Consider the following 26,991-nt stretch of genomic DNA (forward strand, 5'->3'; position numbering starts at 1 on the left):
CTGAGATCTGTTTTAGACTGGCTGACCATAATACGGTCCTGCAGGTGGAGATCCGGGCGATTACGGAATGCGCGAAGTGGTGTGGTGCTAACGCGAGGAAGTCGAGTGAGAACATTTTTAAGGACAGTAGAATTGCCATGAGGGCAATAACAACCAGGACGGCAAGGTTACGAAAAGTCTTGCAGTGTAAGTACGAGATTAACGCCTTCCCAGAGGATGGCAAAATGCGCATCGTTTGGGTGCCGGACCATGACGGAGTAAGGGGGAATAAAAGGCCGGTGAAGGCCAGAGGACTGCCGTCAATAAACTTGGTTAACCCCAAGCCTTTCGGGTCGACGCAGTCCGAGTTAAGGGCGTGGGCGACGAATGCGCATGCAACATTGTGGAACAGCGAAACTGTCGATGGGACGGTGAAAATCTCATGGGGGGGTCCAGATTGTAAGAAGACGAGGCTATTACTGAGAGGATGTAAGAAGGAGTTCAGTATAGCTATTGGTATTATGAAGGGACACAAAGGACTACGAACTCACTTATGTAAAATCGGTGTGGCAAGTGATAGCATGTGTAGAACATGAGGGGAAGATGATGAGACGATGGAGCATTTCCTTTGTCATTGCCCGGCTTTCGTGTCCAACAGATACCGGAACTTAGGTGGAGACACAATATCAGACATGAACCAACTTAGGGGAGTGGCATGGAAAACAATAAAGAATTTTATAAGTAGGACGGAATTGCTGACCTAGATTTTCTTTTCCGAGGTTACATTTTTTGTGTAGGAGACCACCGTAGCGCAGAGGTTAGCATGTCCGCCTATGACGCTGAACGCCTGGGTTCGAATCCTGGCGAGATCATCAGAAAAAATTTTCAGGGGTGGTTTTCCCCTCCTAATGCTGGCGACATTTGAGAGGTACTATGCATGCGAAACTTCTCTCCAAAGATGTGTCGCACTGTGGTTCGCCGTTCGGACTCGGCTATAAAAAGGAGGTCACTTATCATTGAGCTTTAACTGGAATCGGACTGCACTCATTGATATGTGAGAAGTTTGCCCCTGTTCGTAAGTGGAATGCTCATGGGCAAAATTAGCATCTTTTACATTTTTTGTATTTAGAGTGCACAACAAGCCGATTACTTGCTTAGGTGTATATCCATACATGGGCGAATTGACATCTGCACTCTCTTTTCAACCTAACCTAACCTAATATTTAAATAATTAATATTCATTTAAATATGTGCTGTATTAAAATATTCAATTTAATTTTTTCCTAAATATTTAAGACATTTGTTTGTTATTTAGTTAACAAAAAATTTAAAAAAAAAAATCATGGCTACTCACCAATTGCTTTTGTAAACTGGCCGCATCACCTCGTACTGGACCCATGCCCAAAGTGGACAGTTCAGTGTCTTTGCGTATGACCCATTCGGTAAGTTCGCGCAAGGTCAAAAGCAAGGCATTCCAATGCTCTGAGTTGTTCTCTAAGCGGTTTCTATAAATTTAAAAATAAAGACAAGAAAGTGTTAAATGGTTATAAAAGGAATGTTTTTTATTTTTCTTTAATTTTTTTTTTGCCTTTAGAAACTTATTAAAACATCTCTGCTGAAAAATCTTAACTAGCCTCAAGAAAAATGGCCAATTCTTATCACATTTCTTCACGTATTTCTTCTTCTTCAGCTACATACTCTCGAACTTCCCCTGAGCTTTATGACCCTTGTTTTGCTGGACCTTCTTGGCTTTGGGTTTTCATTCATTGGACCTCTCACCCACCGCACCCATTGATGAGGTCTTAACAATTTTTATGCTATAATTCTCGGTCTTTTATTTCATTATTTTCTTCTCTACTCTGTGCATGCTCTTCTCTTGTAATTTTTTTCGCATTTTTTTCCTTTCTTTTTGCTTTTAGAATTTTTATGGTGTGGACATAAAAAGACTGTCTTGTTATCTTTAACAGGACATCTTTTATGTTTTCTGTTGCACATAAAAGAATTATAATTGAAATAAGAGATTTAAGGCAAAGATTAAGCATATTTTTAATTACTCCGCTTAGATGACAGGATATAAGGCAATAAACCTAAAGAAGGATGTACAACAATGTCAGGCACCCAGCCCCCAACACCCAACCCCCTATAAGAAGTGACCTGAATTGTGTAGATTTTCTATAGGTAATTTGAGTAGCAATTCCAACGAAGACATTTTTGTCTGACACAAATTAAAGGAAAACAAAAATGGTGCAATTCCTCAGGAAAACGATTAACTGATAAAAGACTGAGTAATGGTAGAGAACTATTACATGGAAATTGAAAAAAATGGCTACCTGAAACAAAACAGCAAAAACATCTTCACGGTATTACTGCCCTCAGCGGGTCATCAGCTGTGGGACAAAGGAAAAATTCTAGGTTTGATGTAATGCTTATAAAGATTTAATAAGGCAAATGTGATTTTTTTTCTGCCTATCCAATCAATTACAAACGGTTTTGAGTTCCTGGCAAGTCTTTTATTCCTGGTGAACATTCTAACGTCAGGGATAAGAAGACGAATATCCCTGGAACACCTGCCATGGAAATAACGATAGAGCATTAAAACGCTACCCACATTCCGACGATATTCAAGAGGAGCAAAAGAGTTGGATATCCTACCGCCCCCAATCAATACCATCGCTCTTCGTTGAAGTAGCTCTCCGGTCAAGTAGCTCCAAGGGTGATTTTGAAGATTCTGCCCATTTATGTGCAGGTCAATGTATACTCATCTGATGAGAACCCATCTACAACAACTCGTATAGTGTGTTCTCCGAGAAAGCTCGATATAAATCGAACAAAATTATTACCGACTCCAAAAGCGACAAGCTTTAATAAAAATGGACGGTGCCAGACCTTATCAAATGCCTTGGAAATATCCAGATCCACGACCTTCAACTCGCACCAAACTGGTGGATAGAGCGATTCCATCATTCCGCAAAAATGCCATAAGGTCTCCCGTAGAGCAATTTCTGTCCGTCTGTCTAAGTATCTGACAAGATGATGGTTAACCATACTCTCCATAACCTTGGAGATCACGTATCATATCGCAATTGGCCGGTAATTCGCAGTGTTGTTCGCGCCGGGAAAACTCCCGCATAAACTTGGTTAACCAAGCTTATTCACTGCCAAGTCGTCTGCTTTCTCATTCCCCCTGACTGTTTGAGACCTTACCCTCCTGGTTGTTATTGCCCTTATGGCCTGTTTACTGTCCGAAATATGTTCACACTCCACGTCCTCGCGTTAACGTCACACCACCTCACGCATTCCATGATCATCCGGATCTCCGCCTGCAGAACTGTATTATGGTCAGGCAGTATAAAACTGATCTCAGTCCCGGGGTTCTTAATGTAGGCCCCCAGGCCCACTCTGTCCTCTAGCTTTGATCCATCCGTGTAACATGATCTTCCAGATGGCAATACTAGGGTTCCGTCAATCCAGGACTGTGCAAACCTAAAGTGAGGTCTCAAATATCCGATCGGAAGAAGAGGTTTCCGATCGGATATTCCTTACAGGAATATCCGATCCGACCTGCTACTATTCTCTATAGATTCTCTCATTGCCATAAGTCTCATAGCCGCAATGGCTATGATCTGTATGTCTCCTCATACTTAATCTGTATGTCTATGCCCTAGTAGGAGTATAACTCATCACTCCGCCTAAGCCAAGACAACATGTTCTCTGAACTTGTTGTATTATCCTTACCGCAATCCACCAAACTACTGAGGCGTTAGTATTGGTTTAATCACGCTCCTGTAAAGCCAATGGACTCTCCTCGGATTCAGGCCTCATTTCGAGCCTACGTAGGCGGGCCACCTAGTGCCCAACATTTGTGAGCCTTTGCAGTACGCTCCTGAATGTGAAACTTTCAATTCAGTTTCCTGTCCAAGATCGCACCTAAGAATTTAACCTTGTCAGACATCGAAATCGTTTTGTTGAGGAAGAGTGGTGCGTTAAATTAGCGCACCTTCGTCTTCCTCGTGAACAGGCATATTTCAGAATATTTCGAAATTTTGTAACATCTTAAATCGGAAAAATTAACAAAGAAAAGCATCAAAAAAAGAATTACTGGTAAAAAAAATTAAAATTTTCCCATGAACATTACATTAAGGAATGGCGGGAATTCTTCTCTCATACCAATCAGTGCTGTCCGTTACAAGTTTAAGCTCAATGAGTCCGAAGGGCGTGCCGCAGTGCGAAACCTATTTAGGGAGAAGTTTTAATATGGCTTCTATCCATGGCATAGTACCTCACAAATGTCGTCATTATTAGGAGAGAAAGGAAGTGCGATTGCTTGGGAAAGACGTCACAATGAAACCGAAAGTTGAAGCCCTGTATTAGGACATGCGACATAACTTGGCTGTGGATTTATGGTTAGTCAGAGACTGAAACACCTTGTCTTCAGGTTTACTCCGGTGGATGAGAGGCTAGCCACAGTCCCCATAAAGGCCAAATTCTTCAACGTCATCCTTATTTGTGCCCAAGCCTCGACAGCGGAAAGGGACGTACAGATCAAGGATATTTTTTACGAGCGCCTATAGAGAGAATACAACCGCTGATCCGCTCATGATTCTAAACTCGTTCTGGGAGATTTTAATGTGAAAATAGGGAAGTAAAATATCATTGATCCAATAGTCCAACGAAGGATTCACAAAGTCTGTCACATGGCTGTCTCCCTAACAAAATGGATCATATTGTGATAGATGGATGGCATTCAACCAGCGTGTTAGATGTAAGATCGATTCTATTAACAAACATTTATCGTGATCATTACTTTGTTGCCGTCTAAGCGTAGCGAAAAGTGTACGATTAGACACTGCACGGAAGTTGGTCGAAAATATGGATTTGCAGCTTTTCGAATATGGATATCAAACAAATTTGATATCCATACTACACTCGACTCATGAAAGCACACCTTGTACCGATGATAAATGACAATGGCAAAACATTGCCTCCATGGAAAATGTCGCGAAATATGTACTTGGACACCGAAAGCTTCCCCCAAGAACCCATGATCAGTCTTGTTAAAATGTAAATAAAGCCAAAAATGTAGTATACAGAGCAACCCTGCAATTAGTTGAGACGCGCAAGGCGAAGAAGTGATAACTGAAGAAAAGGAGAGAGGAGAAACTTGTATACCCCAGAAAGATCAAGGAAATGGAAAGACGTGAGTGTAAGTAAATCGAGATGTTCAGGAGCCAGAATAAAATCTGGAAATTCCGCCAATGAATTGAAAACGAAACTGGTAGAGGCATATCATCCAATAGACAAAGAAGGCATTCTGTTAGCAGATACAGATAGTGCGCTGAGGATATGGCTACAACACTTTTTCCAGATGTTGGTATCCGATATAGACGGCGATGAGGATACCACAGAACCAGTTCCTAATGATGGCATTTAATGTGGACCACCTATTCAGAACGAGATCCACTTAGCAGTATCCCGGCTGAAACACAACAACGCAGCAGGAGCCGATGGGTTGCTGGCTGAACTATTTAAGATCGGAGGTGACACGCTGATAAGGCAAATGTATCAGCTCGTCTGCGTGATTTGACTAGAAGAATGCATACCCAACGATTGGAATCTCAGCATACTATCTGCAGTAAACAAGAAAGGAGTAAAGACAGAATGTGCAAACTACAAAGGAACTGGCCTTCTTCACATCGCATACAACATACTCTCGAGCGTACTTTGTGAAAAATCAGTACAGTACAGTGCAGAACCAGAACCAGTCCCTGATGATGGTATAGAATGTGTACTACCCATTCAGAACGAGGTCCACGTAACAGTATCCCGGCTTAAACACAACAATGCACCAGGAGCCGATGGGTTGCCGGCTGAACTATTTAAAATTGGAGGAAAATGTATCAACTCTTCTGCGTGATTTGACTAGAAGAATGAATATCCAACGATTGGAGCTTCAGCATACAACTTTCAGTATACAAGAAAGAAAACAAGACCGTATGTCACAAGATACTCGTTAGCATTCTATGTGAAAGATTAAAATCAAAAGTCCATGAGATAATTTGGTCCTATCGAAGCGACATAAGACCTGGTAAGTCCACCCAAAACCATAATTCACTCTTCGCCAAATCTTTGGAGACCTGAAAACGACAGGTTGACACTTACCATTTGAACGTCAACTACAAAGCCGTCTTCGACAGCCCCATATGTTCCAGGGTAGAACAAGCCATGTCTGAGTTTGGTAGCCATGCAAAATTAATGAGACTCTGCTCGATAATACACTTTCATCAGTAAAAATTGCAAATTTTGTCCATGAACATTCCACTACGGAACAGGGGCAAACTTCTCACTTATCAATGAGTGCAGTCCGATTCAAATTCAAGCTCAATGATAAGGACTTCCATTTTATAGCCGAGTCCGAACGGCGTGCCGCAGTGCGACACCTCTTTGAAGAGAAGTTTTACCCGGGCATAGTACTTCACAAATGTTGCCAGCATTAGGAGCGGGAAAACCACCGCTGAAAATTTTTTTCTGATGGTCTCGCCAGGATTCGAACCCAGGCCTTCAGTGTCATAAGCGGACATGCAAACCTCTGCGCTACGGTGGCCTCAGTAAGAATAGGAAAGAACCTCTCCGAAGCATTTAATACCAAACGAGGTTTTGAGACAGGGATACAAATATTCTTATAATCTCCTTAATATCCTACTGGAGAAGATTATACGAGATGCTGGTGAGAATAGGCATGACACACTATTCACAAGACAACAATCTCGTATGCTAGAAGTAACTGCAGCCCTTGAAAAGATCGAAAGAGAGCTATTGGTGGTCGAATCTCTATCCCTTAACCCGAAAGCACCTCCCCAACTGAAAAGTGGACTGATTGAAACAATATTGGACTCAATTGAAAGGTATTTGGAAGTGGGATATCAAACGTATATTTGCACTAGCTGAGCCAGGCCCCTCCCACTGCGCCTTCTTTCACTGTCCAACACCTTTTGTTTGAGCCCTAAATTGTCATGGCCAGTAAAAAAAAAGGTTCGCACCTGTCTATGTTTAGCGAGAAACGTACGATTCGACACCTTACCCAAGCTGGACGTTTAAATGCTAAAAAGGTCAGAATCTCTCTTTCGATCTTTGCTTAGGATAGGTCAGGATAACCTCTTGGAAAGAAGATTTTCCATGGCATAGTACTTAACAAATTTCGCCAGCATTGAAAGGGGATAACCATCGCTGATAATTTGTTCAAATGGTTTCGCCAGGATTCGTACTCAGGCATTCAGCGTCATAGGCGGTCAAGATAACCTCTGCGCTACGGTGGCCTCCAATCATTTTAAGATACCCTTAATTATACCTGCTTCTGAGGGCGAAAATCGGATGGCTGAAACCCTGCCACCGAAGCGCAGAGGATAGCATGTCCACCTATGACTCAGAAAAAACTTTCAGCGGTGGTTTTCCCCTCCTAATGCTGGCAACATTTGTGAGGTTCTATCCCAAGTAAAACTTCTCTCCAAAGAGGTGTTCGGACTCGGCTATAAAAATGAGGCCACTTATCATTGAGCTTAAACTTGAATCGGACTGCACTCATTGATAAGTAAGAAGTTTGCCCCTGTTCCTTAGTGGAATGTTCATGAGCAAAATTTGCAAAAAAAAAAATTGCCTTTTGAAATCCTCAGAGGGTCATTAGCTTCCAAGCTTTTTCAATCTAGAGCCCATACTTCATCAAGTGTCTTGGAATGAGTTCGATCAGAGATATATTCTACGTATTTCTAAACATTCCTAGCGTATGTTTCACATCCAAAAATACCAACATACCAAAGATAACCATATTTTCTTGTCACTCTATGAATGTATCTCCCTCCCCAGAAAAACCTGTAGTAGTTTGTTAGGAATTTACTTAACGAACTTCTTCAAATCCATTATGGAGATTTTTTCATGGCTTTTGTAACGATTTGCTGTACAATTACGCAGCTCATTTAAACGTTGTCTCCAATGTTAGGTGACATTAGTGCTATTGAAGGTGTCTTGATTCTTTCATTTGCCACACTTTTACTGGTATGCCTGTCATGAGTCATGACCAACACACCACCATGAACAGCAATATCTCGACCACTTTCACAACCAACACCAACACCACCATCGCCAAAACAGTAAACAAATGCTTGTCATTAGCATTATCATTAATTTTTACTATTATTTGACAGAAAGCATCTTTCTTTGATTCTTTTCATATCCTTTGTAGCTTCCCCTGAAATCCTTATGAAAGTGCTGTAGGTGCACATGGCTAAGGGTGGTATGTGCGATTTATCATCTGTAATTACTTATCATGTACGCCTTCACACACTCATGCATATGCTCTTAAACACACAAACACACACACACACACACCTATACCCCTGTGGGATATCCTCACTTGCTTTGGGGGGGCATGTTATAATGGATTTTATTGTTAAACACAACAATGGCTGCAGCTTCAACAATGTTTGGCCATTAGAACATTATCCATGTAAACGTCACAACACCACGACAACGTCCACAAAGGACAAATGTAAAGACTTTTGCGAATATGTGTGAAGATTTCATTTAACCACAAGAACTGTCAAATGTCAATGACAGCCAGAGTTGTTTTCCTGTACGCTTACTAGGAGGTTTTTCCCATTTTCTTTTGGTTCGAAAGAAATTTCCTTAATAACCTACACTAAATTTCTGATGTCAGCACATAGACCCAAACTACCATAGTTCCGATGGTAAATATTACTAATTGTTTTTCTTGTGGACCAGCAAACATCTTCCAGCAGCAAAAATATGCACAAAGAAAAATATATTACAACTGAGAGTTGAAGAAAAATGAGAAAAAACAGGTTGCAGATATTAATCCGAACCATGTCAAGCCAGTAATCGGCTTGTTGTGCGCTTTAAAAAATTTTAAGTAACCTTTAAAAAGAAAATTTGAAGTGAGAAATTCCATGCTACTTACAAAATCCTTAATTGTTTTCAATACCACTCCCCTAAGTTGGTTCATGTCTGATATTGTGTCTCCACCTAAGTGCCGGTATCTGTTAGACGCGAAAGCCGGACAATGACAAAGGAAATGCTCCATAGTCTCTTCATCTTCCCCGCATGCCCTACACATGCTATCACTTGCCGCACCGATTTTACATAAGTGAGCTCGTAGTCCTATATGTCCCGTTATGATACCAATAGCTATACTGACCTCTTTCTTGCTTCCTTTCAGTAATAGCCTCGTCTTCTCACGATCTGGATCCCCCCATAGGACTTTCGCCGTCCTACCGACAGTTTCGCTATTTCACAGTGTAGCATGCGTTTTAGTCGCCCACGCCCTTAAATCGGACTGCGTCGACCCAAAAGGCTTTGGGTTAACCAAGTTTATTGGCGGCAGTTCTCTGGTCTTCATCGTCAAATCTTCTGGCCTTTCATTCCGCTTTACTCCATTATGGCCCGGCACCCAAACGATGCGGAATTTGCCATCCTCAGAAAAGCCGTTAATCTCGTTCTTACACTGCAAAACTGTTCGTGACCTGGCCGTCCTGTTATTACCTGTTATTGCCCTTATGGCAATTTTACGTCGAGTGTGAGCATCTCACACTCAACGTCCTCGCGAAAGCATCACACAACTTCACGCATCCCATGATAGACCGGATCTCCGCCTGCAGGACCGTATTATGGTCAGGCAGTCCAAAACAGATCTCAGTCCCTGGGTTCTCAATGTAAACCCCCAGGGCCAATTTTTCCTCCAGCTTTGATCCATCCGTGATCGCCCGGATCTCCGCCTGCAGGACCCTATTATGATCAGGCAGTCTAAAACAGATCTCAGTCCCTGGGTTCTCAATGTAAACCCCCAGGCCCACTCTGTCCTCTAGCTTTGATCCATCCGTGTAACATGATCTTCCAGATGGCAATACTAGGGATCCGTCAAATTCAAGACCGGCAGCAGTGCCTGGCACTTGACTTCAAGTTTCATCTCAGGTATCCGATCGGAAACCTCTTCCCTTCCTTCCAGGTTTAATATCATCGCCTCGATTATACCGTGATGGGATGGTATGAGCTGCTCCCATTCTCAATCCATTCTCCCATCGCCTTAAGTCTCATATCCGCAGTGGCTGCCTCACACTTAATCTGTATGTCAATGGGTTGGATATCTAGAATAGTCTCCAGTGCCCTAGTGGGCGTGGTCCTCATCGCTCTGCCCATGACAAGACAACTTGTTCTCTGAACCTGTTGTATGGTCCCTACGTTTCACTTTTTCTCCATAGCAGTCCACCAAACTACTGAGGCGTAAGTAAGTATTGGTCTAATCATGCTACTGTAGAGCCAGTGGACTATCCTAGGATTCAGACACCATTTCGATCCTACGGCCGGTCTACATAGTGCAAAACATCTGTGAGCCTTTTCAGCACGCTCCTAAATGTGACACTACCAATTTAGTTTTCTGTCCAAGATCACACCTAAGTATTTGACCTTGTCAGATATCGAAATCGTCTTACTGAGGAAACGTGGTGCGTAAAATTGGCTCATCTTCGCCTTCCTCGTGAACAGGCATATTTCAGTCTTCTCTGGGTTAACATTGAGACCTCTGGGTCTACCCCAGTCATATGCCACATGCAAGACCCTTTCGGCCCTTCTGCATAGCTCATTCGGATTCTTTCCACTTAGAAGTATTATAACGTCGTCGTTCAAATCCCTCCTCAGTCAGCAATCCTTAATAGGTCATTTATGGTGGTCACCCATAGGAGTGGCGATAAAATGCCCCCCTGTGGCGTGCCCTGTGCCTCTTTCTCCCTTATATTTATGCCATAGGACACACAATATATGCACCCGTTGCTAAGCATATGGTTTATCCAGTCTCTAAGGACCGGGTTCACCCGGTACTGGTCTAAGGATTGGATCAATGTGTCTGTCCGCACATTGTTAAGAGCCCCCTCGATGTCAATGCATACCGCCTGTGTGTACGTTTTGGCATCAAAGGATTCTTCTATTTTATGCATAACCTCGTGCAGGGCAGTCTCCACCGACCTTCCCTTGACATAGGCATGCTGTGTGTATTTGAGCAGTTTGCTAGATGTCCTACTCTTTACTATGGTGTTCACAATACGTTCCATGGTTTTGAGTAGAAAGGATGTAAGGCTTATGGGTCTGTATGCCTTTGGTGTCGTATAACTTGCCTTGCCGGGCTTGGGTATAAACACCACCCTTGCCTCCTGCCAGGCTTTCGGAACATATGCAAGTCCTAGGCACGCTGTAAAGATTCTGTAGTAACGCCGGAAATATTCCATCAGGTCCAGGTGACTTTAATGGTTTGAAGCTCCTCAAGGATTCCTTCACCATAAATTCCGTAATTATAAACCTTCGATCAACATCATTATTCCAAGATTCCGGTGTCTCCGGTGTCTCCCTTCGTATCCTGTGGAAAATGGGTTTTCATCAAAAGCCTCAACATGTTCTCAACTCTAATGCTAAGAACCAAATATTTTGGAAGTAGAAGCGGGACAAACTAAGCATCACTTTCTATGTTTGTTCCGTAAAGACTCGAAAATTGCTGAACTGATTTTGTTGAAGTTTCACAGATTGAATAGGAGAGTCTGGAAGCAAAAAGAAGCTGTAAAATTTTTGAATAACGGAAGGTGATGGGAACTACCGCTTTCCCGAAAGCTCTTCCCAAACAGAGAAGTGGACCAATTGGTACAAATAGTGGATTCAAATGAAAGGTATTGAAGAGAAGGATATCACTCTCATATAAGTACTGAACCGGACTCTTCCCGCTGCACCTTCATTCATTGTTCAACACTTTTTATTTGAGCCATATATTGCCATGGTCGTTTGGGTTTTGGAGATGCAACGACCCATCAGACATTTCACAGCGAATGTGAATATCAAATTCGTGCTCTACTCCCAAATGTGATTCTTTTGAGCCCCATGTTGTCATGGTCGGGTGACTTGCAGATGTTGTTTCTGACTTGACAAAATCCAGGGTTATCTTGGTCTTCCTTCATCTCAAATGTGGACACAAACCTTCCCACAATATCACCTGGGTAGCTACGTTCACCCCACGACTTCAACCATACCCTGGAAAACTTGAAGAAACTACTATGAAAAAACAAAGAAGATTAAAAACAGATTCCCCCCTATGTAAACCATCCCCGCAAACGTTTTAAGGAGCTTGATTTGCGAATCTGCACCTGGAATGCCTCATTCCTTTTAGTGACGACATCCGCGCTGGCGGATGTGTTGGAGAGACACAGGGCAGACATTACTGCCATACAGGAAGTGCTATGGCTCGGCAAGGGCTCCACAACAGCACAGAGAGGCGAAGCCCAATATTATAGCTGCCATGAAATGAGACATGAATTTGGCTGTAGATTTGTGGTTAGTCGGAGACTGAAAAAACCTTGTCTCCAGGTTTAATCCGGGGATGAGAGGCTAGCCACATTCCGCATTAAGCCCAAATTCTTCAACATTAGTCTTATTTGCGCTCATGCCCCGCCGAAAGACAGGGATGAAGATACCAAGGATATTTTCTACGAGCGCCTAAAATTGTCGTTCTCCCAGAACGACAAAATCGTTCTGGGAGATTTTTATGCAAAAATAGGGAATGAAAATATCTTTGACTCAAAAGTCGGAAAATTTAGCCTACACGAAGAAATTTCCCATAATGGATTGAGGCTAAAAGTCAAAGAACATCGTGGGCCCTATCCGTGTGGCTTTGGACCTGGTAAATCCATAGCAGACCAGATATTTACAATGCGCCAAATTCTGAAAAAGACCCGAAAAGGACAAATCCACATCTGCCATCTTTTCGTTGACTGCAAAGCCGCCTTCGGCAGCCCTATACGTTCAAATGCATTTCAAGCGAAGTCTGAGTTTGTTATTCCAGCAAAAATGATACGGCTTTGCAGAATGATGCTTGCTGATACCCACTGATCAGTTAAAATAGGAAAGAATCTCTCCGAACCGTTTAATACCAAACGAGGTTTCAGACAGGAAGACAGCCTATCGTGTGATCTCTTTAATATCCTGCTGGAGAAGATTATACGAGATGCTACTCGAATATGCCGAATAAGGCAAAGTGGATGATATCAACTCTTACAAAGCCCTCTAAGCCCGAGCAGATAAAGAAAATGGAGAAAGTTGGGAACCACAACTTTGTAATAATCAACGATTTTACCTTAACGAATATGCCGACGGCATCGATGTTATGGGTCGGTCACTGGATGAAGCAATTGCAGTATTTGAAAGCATCGAAAGAGAATCACGAGAAATGGTTTTGGCAGTAAATGGAGATAAGACAAAGTGGATGATATCAACTCGCGCAAAGCCCTGTGAACCCGAGCAGATAAAGCAAATGGAGAAAGTTGGGAACCACAACTTTGTGATAGTCAGCAACTTAAGCTACCTCGGCACTGCCGTAACCAAAACCAATGACACTAGTTTTAAAATCAATCGAACGATAAATCTGGCTATCAGTTGCTACTTTGGATTGAACAAGCAGCTGAGGAGCAAAGCCACTTCTCCACTGACAAAAATTACACTATACAAGACACTGATACTACCCGTGCTCTTGTATGGCTCCGAAGCATGAGTACTTGCGAAAGTAGATGAGTCAGTACTTGGAGTGTTTGAGAGAAAAATCCTTTGTAAAATATATATGGACCAGTTTGCGTTAATGGGGAATATAGGCGTCATGTGAATCATGAGCTGACCTTTACGATGAAGATAGCATAGTTATACGCATCCAAAAACAGCGGTTGCGTTGGTCATGTTGTCAGAATAGATGAAAAAGCCCCAACAAATAAGTCTTTTGAAGTCAATCACGGTGGTACACGCAAATTGAGTCGGCCAAAAGTCCCGATGGAGAAATCAAGTAGTGGGAGAAACCTCGAAACTTGGTGTTAGAGATTTTAGATGAAGCGGTCTACGGTCGGCTAGTGGGACAAATGTTCTGTAATAGCCTAGTTAAATAAGTAAAATTTGTCTTGGTCGGCAAATGGTTTTTATACCCACCACCGAAGGTTGGGGCATATTCCGTTTGTTATTCCATTTGCAACACGTCGAAATATCTACTTTCGATTCCATATATATTACTGGTCTTCGTGAAAATCTTAGACGATCGAGCCATGTCCTTCTATCCGTCTGTCCATATGTCTTTCTGCCTGTTGAAATCACGCTACAGTCTTTGAACAGAGAGATATTGAGCTGAAATTTTTCCCAGGTTATTTTTTTTTCTCCATAGGCAGGTTAAGTTCGGAGGTGAGCTATATCGGACTGTATGTTGGTATAGGCCCCATATAGAACACTCTCCCAATTTAAGCTCTTGAGCCCATTAGAGCCGAATTTGTAAACTGATTTCGCTGAAATTTTGCACAATTACAAATTAAAGCCTTGTGACGTTTGTACCGAATATGCTCTAGACGGGCTATATTCGAATATAGCTGCCATATATGTCAAAATCCCGATTAAGGTTTTAGCGCCCATAAAAAAACGTATTTATAAGCCGGTTCGCACTGAGTATTGTCAAGAACTGCTTTATTTGGATAAACCTGCTATATATGCCTGTCTCGCGATCTAATTTCTTAAGCCCATTAAAAGCGCATTTATAAACAGAGTTGGCTGAAATTTTGCACAGTTAGCTGTGTTAGGCTCTACGAATCCGTCCCTATATATGATCCAGATATAGCTGCCATATATACCGATTTTCGGATTTAATATATAGGGACCATAAAACGCGGATTTATTATCCGATTTCATAAAATTTTGGTACAATGAGTTGTTTTAGACCCCAATCTCATCCTGATTATGGTGAAGATCAAACTGTTTTCGTTTTTTCTGTTGTTGTAACCACGTATGGAGGTGGCGATGCTCGTCATGGTTAGCCATTGCTTATTTAAAGGCGCCAATAACTTGCTTTGTCATATCGAACATCATAGGCACTCAGTATTTGTGCAGGAGCCGGTGCTGCAATGCCTCTCATTGAGACTCTCCGCTCGATACCGCTGAGTGTCCGCGACTGCCGTTGCAGCAACTACGTGTGGAGCGACTGCCATTGCAGCAATGGCAGTCGGAGCATTACACTTTCCGTAACCTGTGGACGCTCCCGGTAGCTCGCAGCTAAGTTTCCCGTTACCGCAATAAACAACACACTGATCGGACCTCAATGTTCCAGTCTGTGTGGTGCTCACAGCTATCCCGTGTCGGGCTCAAACTGTATTTAGATATAGCTACCATATAGACCAATTTTCATTTTATTTCGCTCTAGCCACTTTTATGTGTGGAGGTAGCAATATTTGTCAAGCTCCATAGGTAAGCAAGTTTTTTCCGGTCCATAGGGCCAATCGTGGGACCGTGAGAACCTTATGGTTATATAAAGGCGCCTATAACTCGCCTGTCATATCTGGCATTAAAAGTCGGGAATCGCGGGCTCCCACTTACACTCGATACTGCTGATTGTCGCGGCTGCAGTTGTAGTTACTCCGTTTATAAAGAATCCCAATCCTGTGCACGTTCCCGGTAGCTGCCAGCTCAGCTTCTCGTGATGACGATGAAAATCACACAAATCGGAGCTGAGAGTTCAAACCAGTATGGTGCTCATAGTCATCCAGGGACTGTCTCCCATTATATGGTCTAGGACAGTGAATTGAGTTAGACTTCATCAAAGTCCCTGATGTGTTTGGTCAAGATCGAATTATATTTCAATATAGCTGCTAAGGTTTTTTCACCGGACTTGACATAATAAGGCTAATATGTATATCCTAGGGTGATGTATTTCTTGGATCAGGAACCAAGAAAGACGCTCTTTTGCTTTGCTGTCAAATAATTTCAAAATTATTGTATTTCTTGAATCAGGAACCAAGAAAGACGCTCTTTTGCTTTGCTGCCAAATAATTTCAAAATTAGACTTTTTCCCTGTGTAGATCAAGCTTGCAAAGAAAAATATTGTACTTCAGTTATGGCAATGGCGGTCATCACTATTAAACTCCTCCTACTTTCATCTGGACCATCATACCACAATAATGATGTTAATGATGGCGTTGATGCTGCTGCTGATGATGTCTATAATGAGTATCAAGATGAAATTACCCAGTGCAGGAAATTAAATTCTTGTAGCTTTGGGTCCTTATATGCTTCGTCTGTTTCATTTTCATTCCTTTGCATCATCATTCTAACATCTTGCTTATATTCGGTGAAATATACCACCCTTACACGCACACACACAAATGCAAAGACGCGTCCAATGACCAGCATTCTAGAGCTTACTAAAGTAAGAACTCAAAACAATAGCTTTAATCAATTAGTCAGTAGGGCATAGCCACAATTCTACTCTGCAGGAGGGATAAACTTTTATTCAGGCGACGACTGACTGCCAAATTGTGTCCCAGTGTTGCGGTGATTATGGTGCTTATCTGCTTGAAGGCTCCTCTATTGTGATGGTCGTATAGATTTTATGTAACAGGAATTGAGTACCGTATGGGGAAAATTGAACCAGAAAATTTGGTGGAAATTATGATGCTCCTGTTGGTGAGATAAAAACAATGATGTCACAAAAATTTGATTGGAAAACAGGAGAATGTATTGCCAAAGCAAACAGGACCGCATTGAATTCTAAAACCCATTGATAAAATGCATTTTCAAGATACCATTCCATATTCAATAGTTATATGAGTTATTTGCAGACATTTGCAATTTGAAATCACAGCTCTGGTGAAAATGAGAAGCGACATTATATCAATGTTTTGTATATTAACGTTTTTTTGGGGTTTTTGGGAAATTTAATACCCTTCAACTAAAATCGCATCAATCTCAAAACGAAAATACAAATTAAAAATTTCAAGAAAATTAGGAATAGAGATATCTTCAAAATTATTTCTGAGATTTGCAGATAAGAGTGTCCTTAAACAGCTAAAAATAAATACCACCCGAAACTAATAACCGAAATACCTAAAATACCCACTTCGGGCAAAGATATTGTTCAAGTCGGCATTTTTTGAGTAAATTTGCTGTGGAGGCTACAAATATTGCTAGGTGCAAATATTTTTATTAAAGGGTATAGGGGACATTTGGAGAAAAAACATAAATTCACATGGGAGATCTGTGCTATGGAATTTGAGAACTCGAGCGGTTTTTCCAATTTTTATACCCTACACCATAGGATGGTGGTATACTAATTTCGTCATTCTGTTTGTAACACCTCGAAATATGCGTCTGAGACCCCATAATGTATATATATTCTTGATCGTCATGTTAAGTCGATCTAGCCATGTCTGTCCGTCCGTCCGTCTGTTCGTCCGTCTGTCTGTCGAAAACACACTAACTTTCGAAGTACTAAAGCTAGCCGCTTGAAATATTGCACAAATACTTTTATTAGTATAGGTCGGTTGGGATTGTAAATGGACCAAATCGGTCGTTGTTTTTATATAGCTGCTATATAAACCGATCTTGGGTCTTGACTTCTTCAGCCTCTAGAGGGCGCAATTTTCGTCCGCTTTGACTGAAATTTCGCAAGTGGTATTTTGGTATCACTTGCAACAACTACACTAAGTCCACATCGGTTCATGTTTTGATGTAGCTGTCATATAAACCGTTCTTGGGTCTTGACTACTTCAGCCTCTAGAGGGCGCAATTCTCGTCCGATTTGACTGAAATTTCGCAAGTGGTATTTTGGTATCACTTGCAACAACTGCTCTGAGTATGGTCCAAATCGGTTCATGTTTTGATATAGCTGCCATATAATCCGATCTTGGTTCTAGACTTCTTCAGCCTCTAGAGGGCGCAGTTCTCCTCCGATTTGACTGAAAATGTGCACGTAGTGTTTTGGTATCACTTCCACTAACTGTGTTAAGTATGATTCAAATCGGTAAATAATCTGGTATAGCTGCCATATAAACCGATCTTGGGTCTTGACTACTTCAGCCGCTAGAGGGCGCGATTCTCGTCCGATTTGACTGAAAATTTGCACTTAGTGTTTTGGTATCACTTCCAATAACTGTGTTAAGTACGATTCAAATCGGTTAATAATCTGGTATAGATGCCATATAAACCGATCTTGGGTCTTGACTTCTTGAGCCTCTAGAGGGCGCAATTATCGTCACTTGCAACAACTGTGTTAAGTATGATTCAAATCGGTTAATAATCTGGTATAGCTGCCATATAAACAGATATTGGGCCTTGACTTCTTGAGCCTCTAGAGGGCGCAATTCTCTTCACTTCCAACAACTGTGTTAAGTATTATTCAAATCGATTAATAATCTGGTATAGCTGCCATATAAACCGATCTTGGATCTTGACTTTTTGAGAGGGCGCAATTCTCATCCGATTTGGCTGAAATTTCGCATGAGGTGTTTTGTTATGACTTCCAGCAAATCGGTAAAAAACCTGATATAGCTTCCATATAAACCGATCTGGGATCTTGACTTCTTGAGTCTCTAGAGGGCGCAATTCTCATCCAATTTGGAAGAAATTTTGTACAACGGCTTCTCTCTCATGACCTTCTACATACGTGTCTAATATGCTCTGAATCGAGCAATAGCTTGATGCATATAAACCTATTTCCCGATTTTGCTTCTTGAGCCCCTGCAAGGCTCAATTCTTATCCGAATGAATTGAAATATTACACAATGACTTCTATAATGTTCAGTATTCATTTATGGTCCGAATCTGATCATAACTAGATATAGCTCAAATAGCATAACAGTTCTTATTTAATATTCTTTGTTTGCCTAAAAAGAGATACCGCGCATAGAACTCGACAAATGCGATCCATGGTGGAGGGTATATAACATTCGGCTCGGCCGAACTTAGCATGCTCTTACTTATTTAATAAAAAATTTCGAATTTTGAAGAACATATAGCACACAAGTAAAAGCGTGCTAAGTTCGGCCTGGCCGAATCCTATATACCCTCCACCATAAATGAATGCTGAACATTCTAGAAGTCATTGTTGGGCCTCAAAATTTTGCACATTTCGCTAGCACTTCAGCTCTAACTACTCCGAATTTCAAAGAGATATCTCTACCCGTTTTTGCACGGCATATATTTTTTTTGTTCTATCCCACTGTGCGACAGACGACTTGTCTGCAGAAGCTTTTTGAAGAAGACACCTATTGGGTTGCCCAAAAAGTAATTGCGTATTTTTCATATAGTCGGCGTTGACAAATTTTTTCAAAGGCTTGTGACTCTGTAATTGCATTCTTTCTTCTGTCAGTTATCAGCTGTTACTTTTAGCTTGCATTAGAAAAAAAGTGTAAAAAAAGCATATTTGATTAAAGTTCAGTCTAAGTTTTATTAAAAATGCATTTACTTTCTTTTAAAAAATCCGCAATTACTTCTTGGGCAAACCAGTAGTTCGAGAATTTCTCTTCTTCCCATACCCTTAATTTTTCTGGACCAACGGCCTTCTTAAACCTCCTTTACTTTTTTTCTACTTTAGTTGGCCATTAAAGATGAGTAATTACTCTAGCCAAAGTGCTTCAAAGCGATTCGATCTTCTACGTTCCTTCTCCAATCTCTGCACCACCACCTCACGCATTCCGTGATCGTCCGACCGTTTTATGGTCAGGCAGTCTCAAACAGATCTCAGTCCCTGTGTTCTCAATGTAGACTCCTAGGCTCAGGTCTTTAGGTAAAATTTCATTGAAATTTTGTCTTTAGGCAATATTTCATTGAATTTCTGTCTTTAGGTAAAATTTCGTTGAAATTTCGTCTTCAGGTAAAATTTCATTGATATTTTTTCTTTGTCCTTTATCCTAAAGACAAAATCTCAACGTTTAAGGCGAAATTCTGTTGAGAATTGGATATATTGGGTTGCTCAAAAAGTAATTGCGGATTTTTCATATAGTCGGCGTTGACAAATTTTTTCACAGCTTGTGACTCTGTAATTGCATTCTTTCTTCTGTCAGAAGAAAAAAAGCTAAAAGTAACAGCTGATAACTGACAGAAAAAGAATGGAATTACAGAGTCACAAGCTGTGAAAAAATTTGTCAACGCCGACTATATGAAAAATCCGCAATTACTTTTTGGGCAACCCAATAGGTTGCGCAAAGTGTCCTCCCCCACTGAGGAGAGAGGACGGTTTCAGATGTACTTTTCCACTTTATCGGAGTTTTGTTCTTTCCCTTTTGTGTCGCCTTCAAAAGACTTCTTCGCTGGAGCTTCTTCATCCATTCTGACAATATGACCTATGTAACGCAACCGTTGTATTTGAATGCGTCTAACTATGCTTATACAGCTATATTCTCCATTAATGCAGACTGATCCTTAAGTTATACGAAGAGTATCTCTCAAACACTCCAACTACTGTCTCATCTGCTTTCGCAAATACCCATGCATCAGAGACATACAACAGCACAAGTGGTATCAGTGACTTGTATAGAGTGATTTTCGTATGTCGAGAGGTGGATTTGTTCCTTAACTGTTTGCTCAATCTAAAGTGACATCTGTTTGTCAATATTTTCCTTCGTTTCATTTCAAAATTAATGTCATTTGTTTCTTTCACGGCGGTGCCGAAGTAGATAAGTAGATGCTGACTACCTCAGTCGTATCAGTCTTGCAGGGATACCAAACTCAAAGATGACCTGAAATTCCAATGAACGTATAGGGCTATCGAAGGCGGCTTTGTAGTCAATGAAAATATTGTAGGTGTTGATTTGTCCTTCTCTGACCTTTTCTAGGATTTGGCGCAAAGTAAGTATCTAGTCTTTGATGGATTTACAAGGGTAAGGCCGCATTGATAGGCCAGAATTATTTTGTTGACTTAAGACTTTAATCCTTCAACCAGTTTGCTCAATATTAAATTTGTATGCCAGGGTAGGAGACATGTTCCTTTGTAGTTGACAAATACTGCCTTGTCCCCTTTTTGTGCACGGGACATAGCATGCTGAGGTCCCAATTATCGGGTATGTGTTCTTCTAACTAAATTGCGCGGAAGGGCTGATGCATACGCCTTATGAGTCCTATGAGTGTAGTCTCCGGTCTTACATCATTCAGCCGGCAACCCATCGGCACCAGCTGCTCTTTTTTTTCAGCGGGGCCATTGCTACGTGAACCTCGTTTTGATAAGATGGTATCCATTGTATACCATCATCGTGGATAGGTTCTGCGGTATACTCATGGCCACCAGACCACCACCATTCGCTTTACAGCGAATGGTAGCAATCTGTGCGTTTGGCTTGAAGAGTAGACTACGAATATGATATTAATAATGAGGTACAAGAAATGCTGGTTCGCCCCAACCCCTTAATCCAGTCCCCAAATCGTAATATTAGCTGACCATGACTTTATGGAGTTCAGATGAAAGGTATTTGAGAGTAGATTACGAACATGAATTAACCATGATAAGCCTGAATTCTGCCAAGTTAAAATCAATCGGAGCCGTTGCCTAGCTTCAAGCATCACCAAAATGCGCCTCTTTCTCAGGTTTATTGAGAGGCTAGGTGCGATTGATACTAAGACTCTCACTGATAAGGAGAGAAACTTCTTTCATTTGGCTTCGGGAGTTGTTGCACAGGCTACGCCATATTCCAAACATGCGAATTCCGAAACGGCACATCAGTCATGCAAAAGATTGCGGTCACCTGCCGGGCTTCCCATCTCCAAGATAAAATGGATCCAAGAACCAATGCTAATGTCGCTAAGGACAGCTTGGTGATGGCGGTTGTCGACAAGGAAGAAGAAGACGGCTATATACCTAGGAACGAGTAGAGTTGGATGGTCAATGGACTGTCATCTGTATACTCCGACGTCCTCGCGGAATTGCCAGGACGAAAGTGTAGTTTTCGGGGATAAAAGTATAATTCATATTGCTTCGCTGTACCCTAGCAGATTCAGGGACTGCAATCCCAATATTTGAACCACCACCTAGAAGATTGGTAGATTGGAATTCGATTGTCATCTATATACTCGCGGAAACGCCAGTGCGAGAGTATAGTGTTCGGGGATGAAAGCGCAATTCACATTGCATCGTTGCACCCTGCCAGATTCCTGAAATGGAATCCCAATTTTTCAACCACCGATAGGTAGATGGGAGTCGGAGATATGAAGTATTTGTGCTAAATTCCGACTAATTCGTAGACCTGAACAAGTCTAAAGGAGTTTTATCCTACGAGTTCAACAAGTTGAAGTTGAAGGTGTATAGAAGTGATGTGGTTGGGAAATCAGAAGACAACTGAGCAGTTGTTGCTGTCATCTGTATACCCCGACGTCCTCACGGAATTGCCAGGACGAAAGTGTAGTGTTCGGGGATGAAAGTGCAAATCACATTGCATCGCTGCTCCCTGACAGTTTCGCGGACTGCAATCCCAATAATTCAACCACCGATTGGAAGATTGGCGATGAAAGTGTAATGCACATTGCACCGAAATTTGAACCACCACCTAGAAGATTGGTAGATGGGTATTCCACTGTCACCTGTATACTCCGACGTTCACGCGGAATCGCCAGGACGAGAGTGTAGTGTTCGGGGATGAAAGTGCAAATCACATTTCATCGCTGCACCCTGACAGATTCACGGTCTGTAATTTCAATATTTCAACCACCGATTGGAAGATTGGTAGATGTGAATCCGAGATATCCAGTATTTGTGCTAAATGCTAACTTCTTCGTTGACCTCAACAATTCTAAAGGAGTTGTATCCTACGACTTCAACAAGTTGAAGTTAAATGTGTATAGAAGCGATGTGGTTGCCAAATCAGGAGACAACTGAGCAGTTGTTGCTGAAAACTTAACTGAGGAACTATCATTTACTTCGCTTGGGTCTGGCGTATTGTAGTAGACCGAAAATCCTACCACACAAGACCAGCAATGAGGTAGTTGGGATATTAACAAAAGGGGTTTGCAAATAAAGGAAATAAACCAACAATCATTACAGGGAACAGGCAGTAGGTTCTAGATGTTACCTTTGTACAACAGAATACCAGAGCGGGAATATACGACTGAGTACAGTAGCTTCGAAATCACTGAAGGGTTCGGTTAAGTCTGCATGTCTTAAAGCCAAACCAAACCGGCAATTTTATGTATTTGCAAGCGGCCGGCATGCAAATATTGGGTTGCCCAAAAAGTAATTGCGGATTTTTTAAAAGAAAGTAAATGCATTTTTAGTAAAACTTAGAATGAACTATAATCAAATGTACTTTTTTTACAATTTTTTTTCTAAAGCAAGCTAAAAGTAACAGCTGATAACTGACAGAAGAAAGAATGCAATTACAGAGTCACAAGCTTCAACGCCGACTATATGACGCAATTAGTTTTTGGGCAACCCAATACAAAAACAAGTAAAAGCGTGCTAAGTTCGGCCGGGCCGAATCTTATATACCCTCCACCATGGATCGCATTTGTCGACTTCTTTTCCCGGCATCTCTTCTTAGGCAAAAAAGGATATAAGAAAAGAGTTGCTCTGCTATTAAAACGATATCAAGATATGGTCCGGTTCGGACCACAATTAAATTATATGTTGGAGACCTGTGTAAAATTTCAGCCAATTCGTATAAGAATTGCGCCCATTGGGGCTCACGAAGTAAAATAGAGAGAATGATTTATATTGGATCTGTATCGGGCTATAGACCGATTCAGACCATAATAAACACGTTTGTTGATGGTCACGAGAGGATCCATCGTACAAAATTTCAGGTATATCGGATAATAATTGCGACCTCTAGGGGTGAAGAAGTCAAGATCCCAGATCGGTTTATATGGCAGCTATATCAGGTTATGAACCCATTTGAACTTTATTTGACACAGTTGTTGAAAGTAAAAATAAAATACGTCATGTAAAATTTCAGCCAAATCGGATAGGAATTGCGCCCTCTAGAAGCTCAAGAAGTCAAATCCCCAGATCTGTTTATATGACAGCTATATCAGGTTATGGACCGATTTCAACCATACTTGGCACAGTTGTTGGGTATTATAACAGAACACGTCGTGCAAAAATTCATTCAAATCGGATAAGAATTGTGCCCCCTAGAGGCTCAAGAAGTCAAGACCCAAGATCGGTTTATATGGCAGCTATATCAGGTTATGAACCGATTTAAACCATACTTGGCACAGTTGTTGGGTATTATAACAGAACACGTCGTGCGAAATTCCATTCCAATCGGATAAGAATTGCGCACTCTAGAGGCTCAAGAAGTCAAGACCCAAGATCGGTTTATATGGCAGCTATATCAGGTTATGAACCGATTTGAACCATACTTGGCACAGTTGTTGGATATCATAACAAAACACGTCGTGCAAAATTTCATTCTGATCGGATAAGAATTGCGCCCTCTAGAGGCTCAAGAAGTCAAGACCCCAGATCGGTTTATATGGCAGCTATATCAGGTTATGGACCGATTTGAACCATACTTGGCACAGTTGTTGGATATCATAGCAAAACCCGTCGTGCAAAATTTCATTCCAATCGGATAAGAATTGCGCACTCTAGAGGCTCAAGAAATCAAGACCCAAGATCGGTTTATATGGCAGCTATATCAAAACATGGACCGATATGGCCCATTTACAATACCAACCGACCTACACTAATAAGAAGTATTTGTGCAAAATTTTAAGCGGCTAGCTTTACTCCTTCGGAAGTTAGCGTGCTTTCGACAGACAGACGGACGGACAGACGGACGGACGAACGGACAGACGGACGGACATGGCTAGATCGACATAAAATGTCACGACGATCAAGAATATATATACTTTATGGGGTCTCAGACGAATATTTCGAGTAGTTACAAAGAATGACGAAATTGGTATACCCCCCATCTTATGGTGGAGGGTATAAAAAATGCATATTTGCCCCTGAACATTCCATTAAGGAACAGGGGAAAACTTCTCACATATCAATGAGTGCTGTTCGATTCAAGTTTAAGCTCAATGAAAAGGGGTCTCCTTTTTATAGCCGAGTCCGAACAGCGTGCCACAGTGCGACACCTCTCTGTGGATGAGTTTTCACATGGCTGCCATACAAAATGGTACAGTATCTCACAAATTTCGGCAGCATTAGGAGGGGAAAACCTGAACATTTTTTTCGGATGTTCTCGCCAGGATTAGAATCCAGGCGTTCAGCGTAGTAGGCGGACATGCTAACCTCTGCGCTACGATGGCCGGCATGACGGACCCCAGAACATGTTGGCCTTAGATAGAGTTGCAGAAACCAATTCAGCAGGACTAAAGCCACAAGGATACCATACGGCTGAAACGTCTATAAGGCTGAGACTTGAAAATGCAAGGACGAGCTGAAAAATACTCAGTAAAGCAACACCACCAATATCTCCATTTCTTGAGGCTTAAAAATTTTAAATTAAAACTTAAAAAGAATTTTGAAGTCAAATATCAGCAATGTATTGACATTTTGTTACACATTTCTTCAACTTTGTTGCCAATTCCAATTGATTTATATTCATTCCTCAACTCATATTGGTAAGCGCCACATACGGCATCTACAATAAAGTTGGTTTTATTTTACTTACCTTATTGCGATACTTTTCGATTTCAAATTATTCCAACGTTGGTTCATTTCATCCAGACGTCTTTGAAGCATAACCGCATCTTCTTGGGAGGTGAGCGAACCCAACAGTTTACGTCCAGTACCATCGAGGCGATCATAAACCACACGATGTGTTTCAATTTCCGATTGTAAATCCTATAAGAAGACATGAATGAAAAGAAACGAGCACATTAAAATTGGACCACAAAATACGTAAACAAATATGGCAAATGTAACAACGGATGAGAGGAAAAGAGACTTAAGTGCATATTGTTTTAAGACTAGTAAATGAAAATGTAGCCAGAGTTAGTAAATAAATATAACATATTTACAAACTTAAGACTCAAACTTGCTTCTTTCTAAACAGCCAATAAGTTCCACCAGAAGAAAATATTAAATCCCACATTTGTCCCTGAATATCAGATCTCATGGCTGAACAACTGAAGTACACATACCATTTTGAGTTATACTGAGCTACATTAGACACAAACATTATATGTTGAATTTTAGACAAATGGCAATGCAGTACAATAATTTTGACAACAATGAGTGCAGTCCGATTCAAGTTTAATCTCAATCCTAAGGGACCTCCTTTTTATAGCCGAGTCCGAGCGGCGTGCCGCAGTGCGACACCTCTTTGGAGAGAAGTTTTACATGGCATAGTACCTCACAAATGTTGCCAGCCTTAGGAGGAAAAACCACCGCTGAACATTTTTGATGATGGTTTCGCCGGGATTCGAACTCAGGCGTTCAGCGTCATAGGAGGACATGCTAACCTCTGCGCTACGGTGCCGTCCAATTACCAAGCTTTACCTCTTCAAAAGTTTTTGATATTTTCACAGTGATTAGTATTTTGAAATATTTAAGCAATTTTTGGTGCATTACACACACTATTGGTTAGCTCATTATTCCTCTCAAAGCATTGCTTGGCTACATGTTTACACCTTTTGCGAATATATAAATTCAGGATATTCACTCACATTCATGCATAAGAGCATACTCAAATTTTTTTTTATGCACATGCATAGTATTACAAAACCTTTACACTTAAATACATATTTGTACATTGTTGTTGCCTAACTGGTGAGTGGTAGGAAAACACACCGACATGTTTTATGTGATGTGTGTTGGTTGTATTAGAATGTCTACACATCAGTTTCTGCTTACATGGATGTATGCAAATGTATTGCAAACAATCTGCATTTGTTTTTGTTTTGTTTATTGCAAGCAATCAAAATGCATAACTTTAAATATGTGTTCAGTAGAGCAAAAATGTAAATAAAATATAAGCGAACTAAAAATCATATAAACTGCATTATGCTTTTATAAAAAGCAACAACAACAACAACAAAACTTAAATGACTAAAAGCTAAGTTGTAATATGGAAATTTAAGAAACTATGATTTTAAGCTTTGAAGGTATACTGGACCGAGCAATTCCGTTTGATATATCTCAGAATAGAGATAAAGATCCCAAGATAGATAAAATAAGTAAAAATGCATTAAGTTCGGCCGGGCCGCACTTTAGATACCCACCACCTTAGGTTA

General features: G+C 41.2%; 1 protein-coding gene across 11 annotated transcripts in view; it reads right to left on the bottom strand.

Annotated features, from left to right (window-relative positions):
- Positions 1-26,991, bottom strand: part of LOC106081495 (dystrophin, isoforms A/C/F/G/H) — a 1,057,252-nt gene that overhangs the window by 331,093 nt on the left and 699,168 nt on the right. For all 11 annotated transcript variants that reach the window (XM_059362799.1, XM_059362798.1, XM_059362797.1 and 8 more), the window contains 2 exons: positions 25,428-25,600; positions 1,334-1,484 (listed from right to left, as the gene is read on the bottom strand). In XM_059362799.1, coding sequence (XP_059218782.1) covers positions 1,334-1,484; positions 25,428-25,600 — 324 coding nt within the window. The remainder of the gene's footprint in view (positions 1-1,333; positions 1,485-25,427; positions 25,601-26,991) is intronic.

This window comes from Stomoxys calcitrans, chromosome 2 (genome assembly GCF_963082655.1).
Source record: "Stomoxys calcitrans chromosome 2, idStoCalc2.1, whole genome shotgun sequence".
NCBI classification, from domain to species: Eukaryota; Metazoa; Arthropoda; class Insecta; order Diptera; family Muscidae; genus Stomoxys; species Stomoxys calcitrans.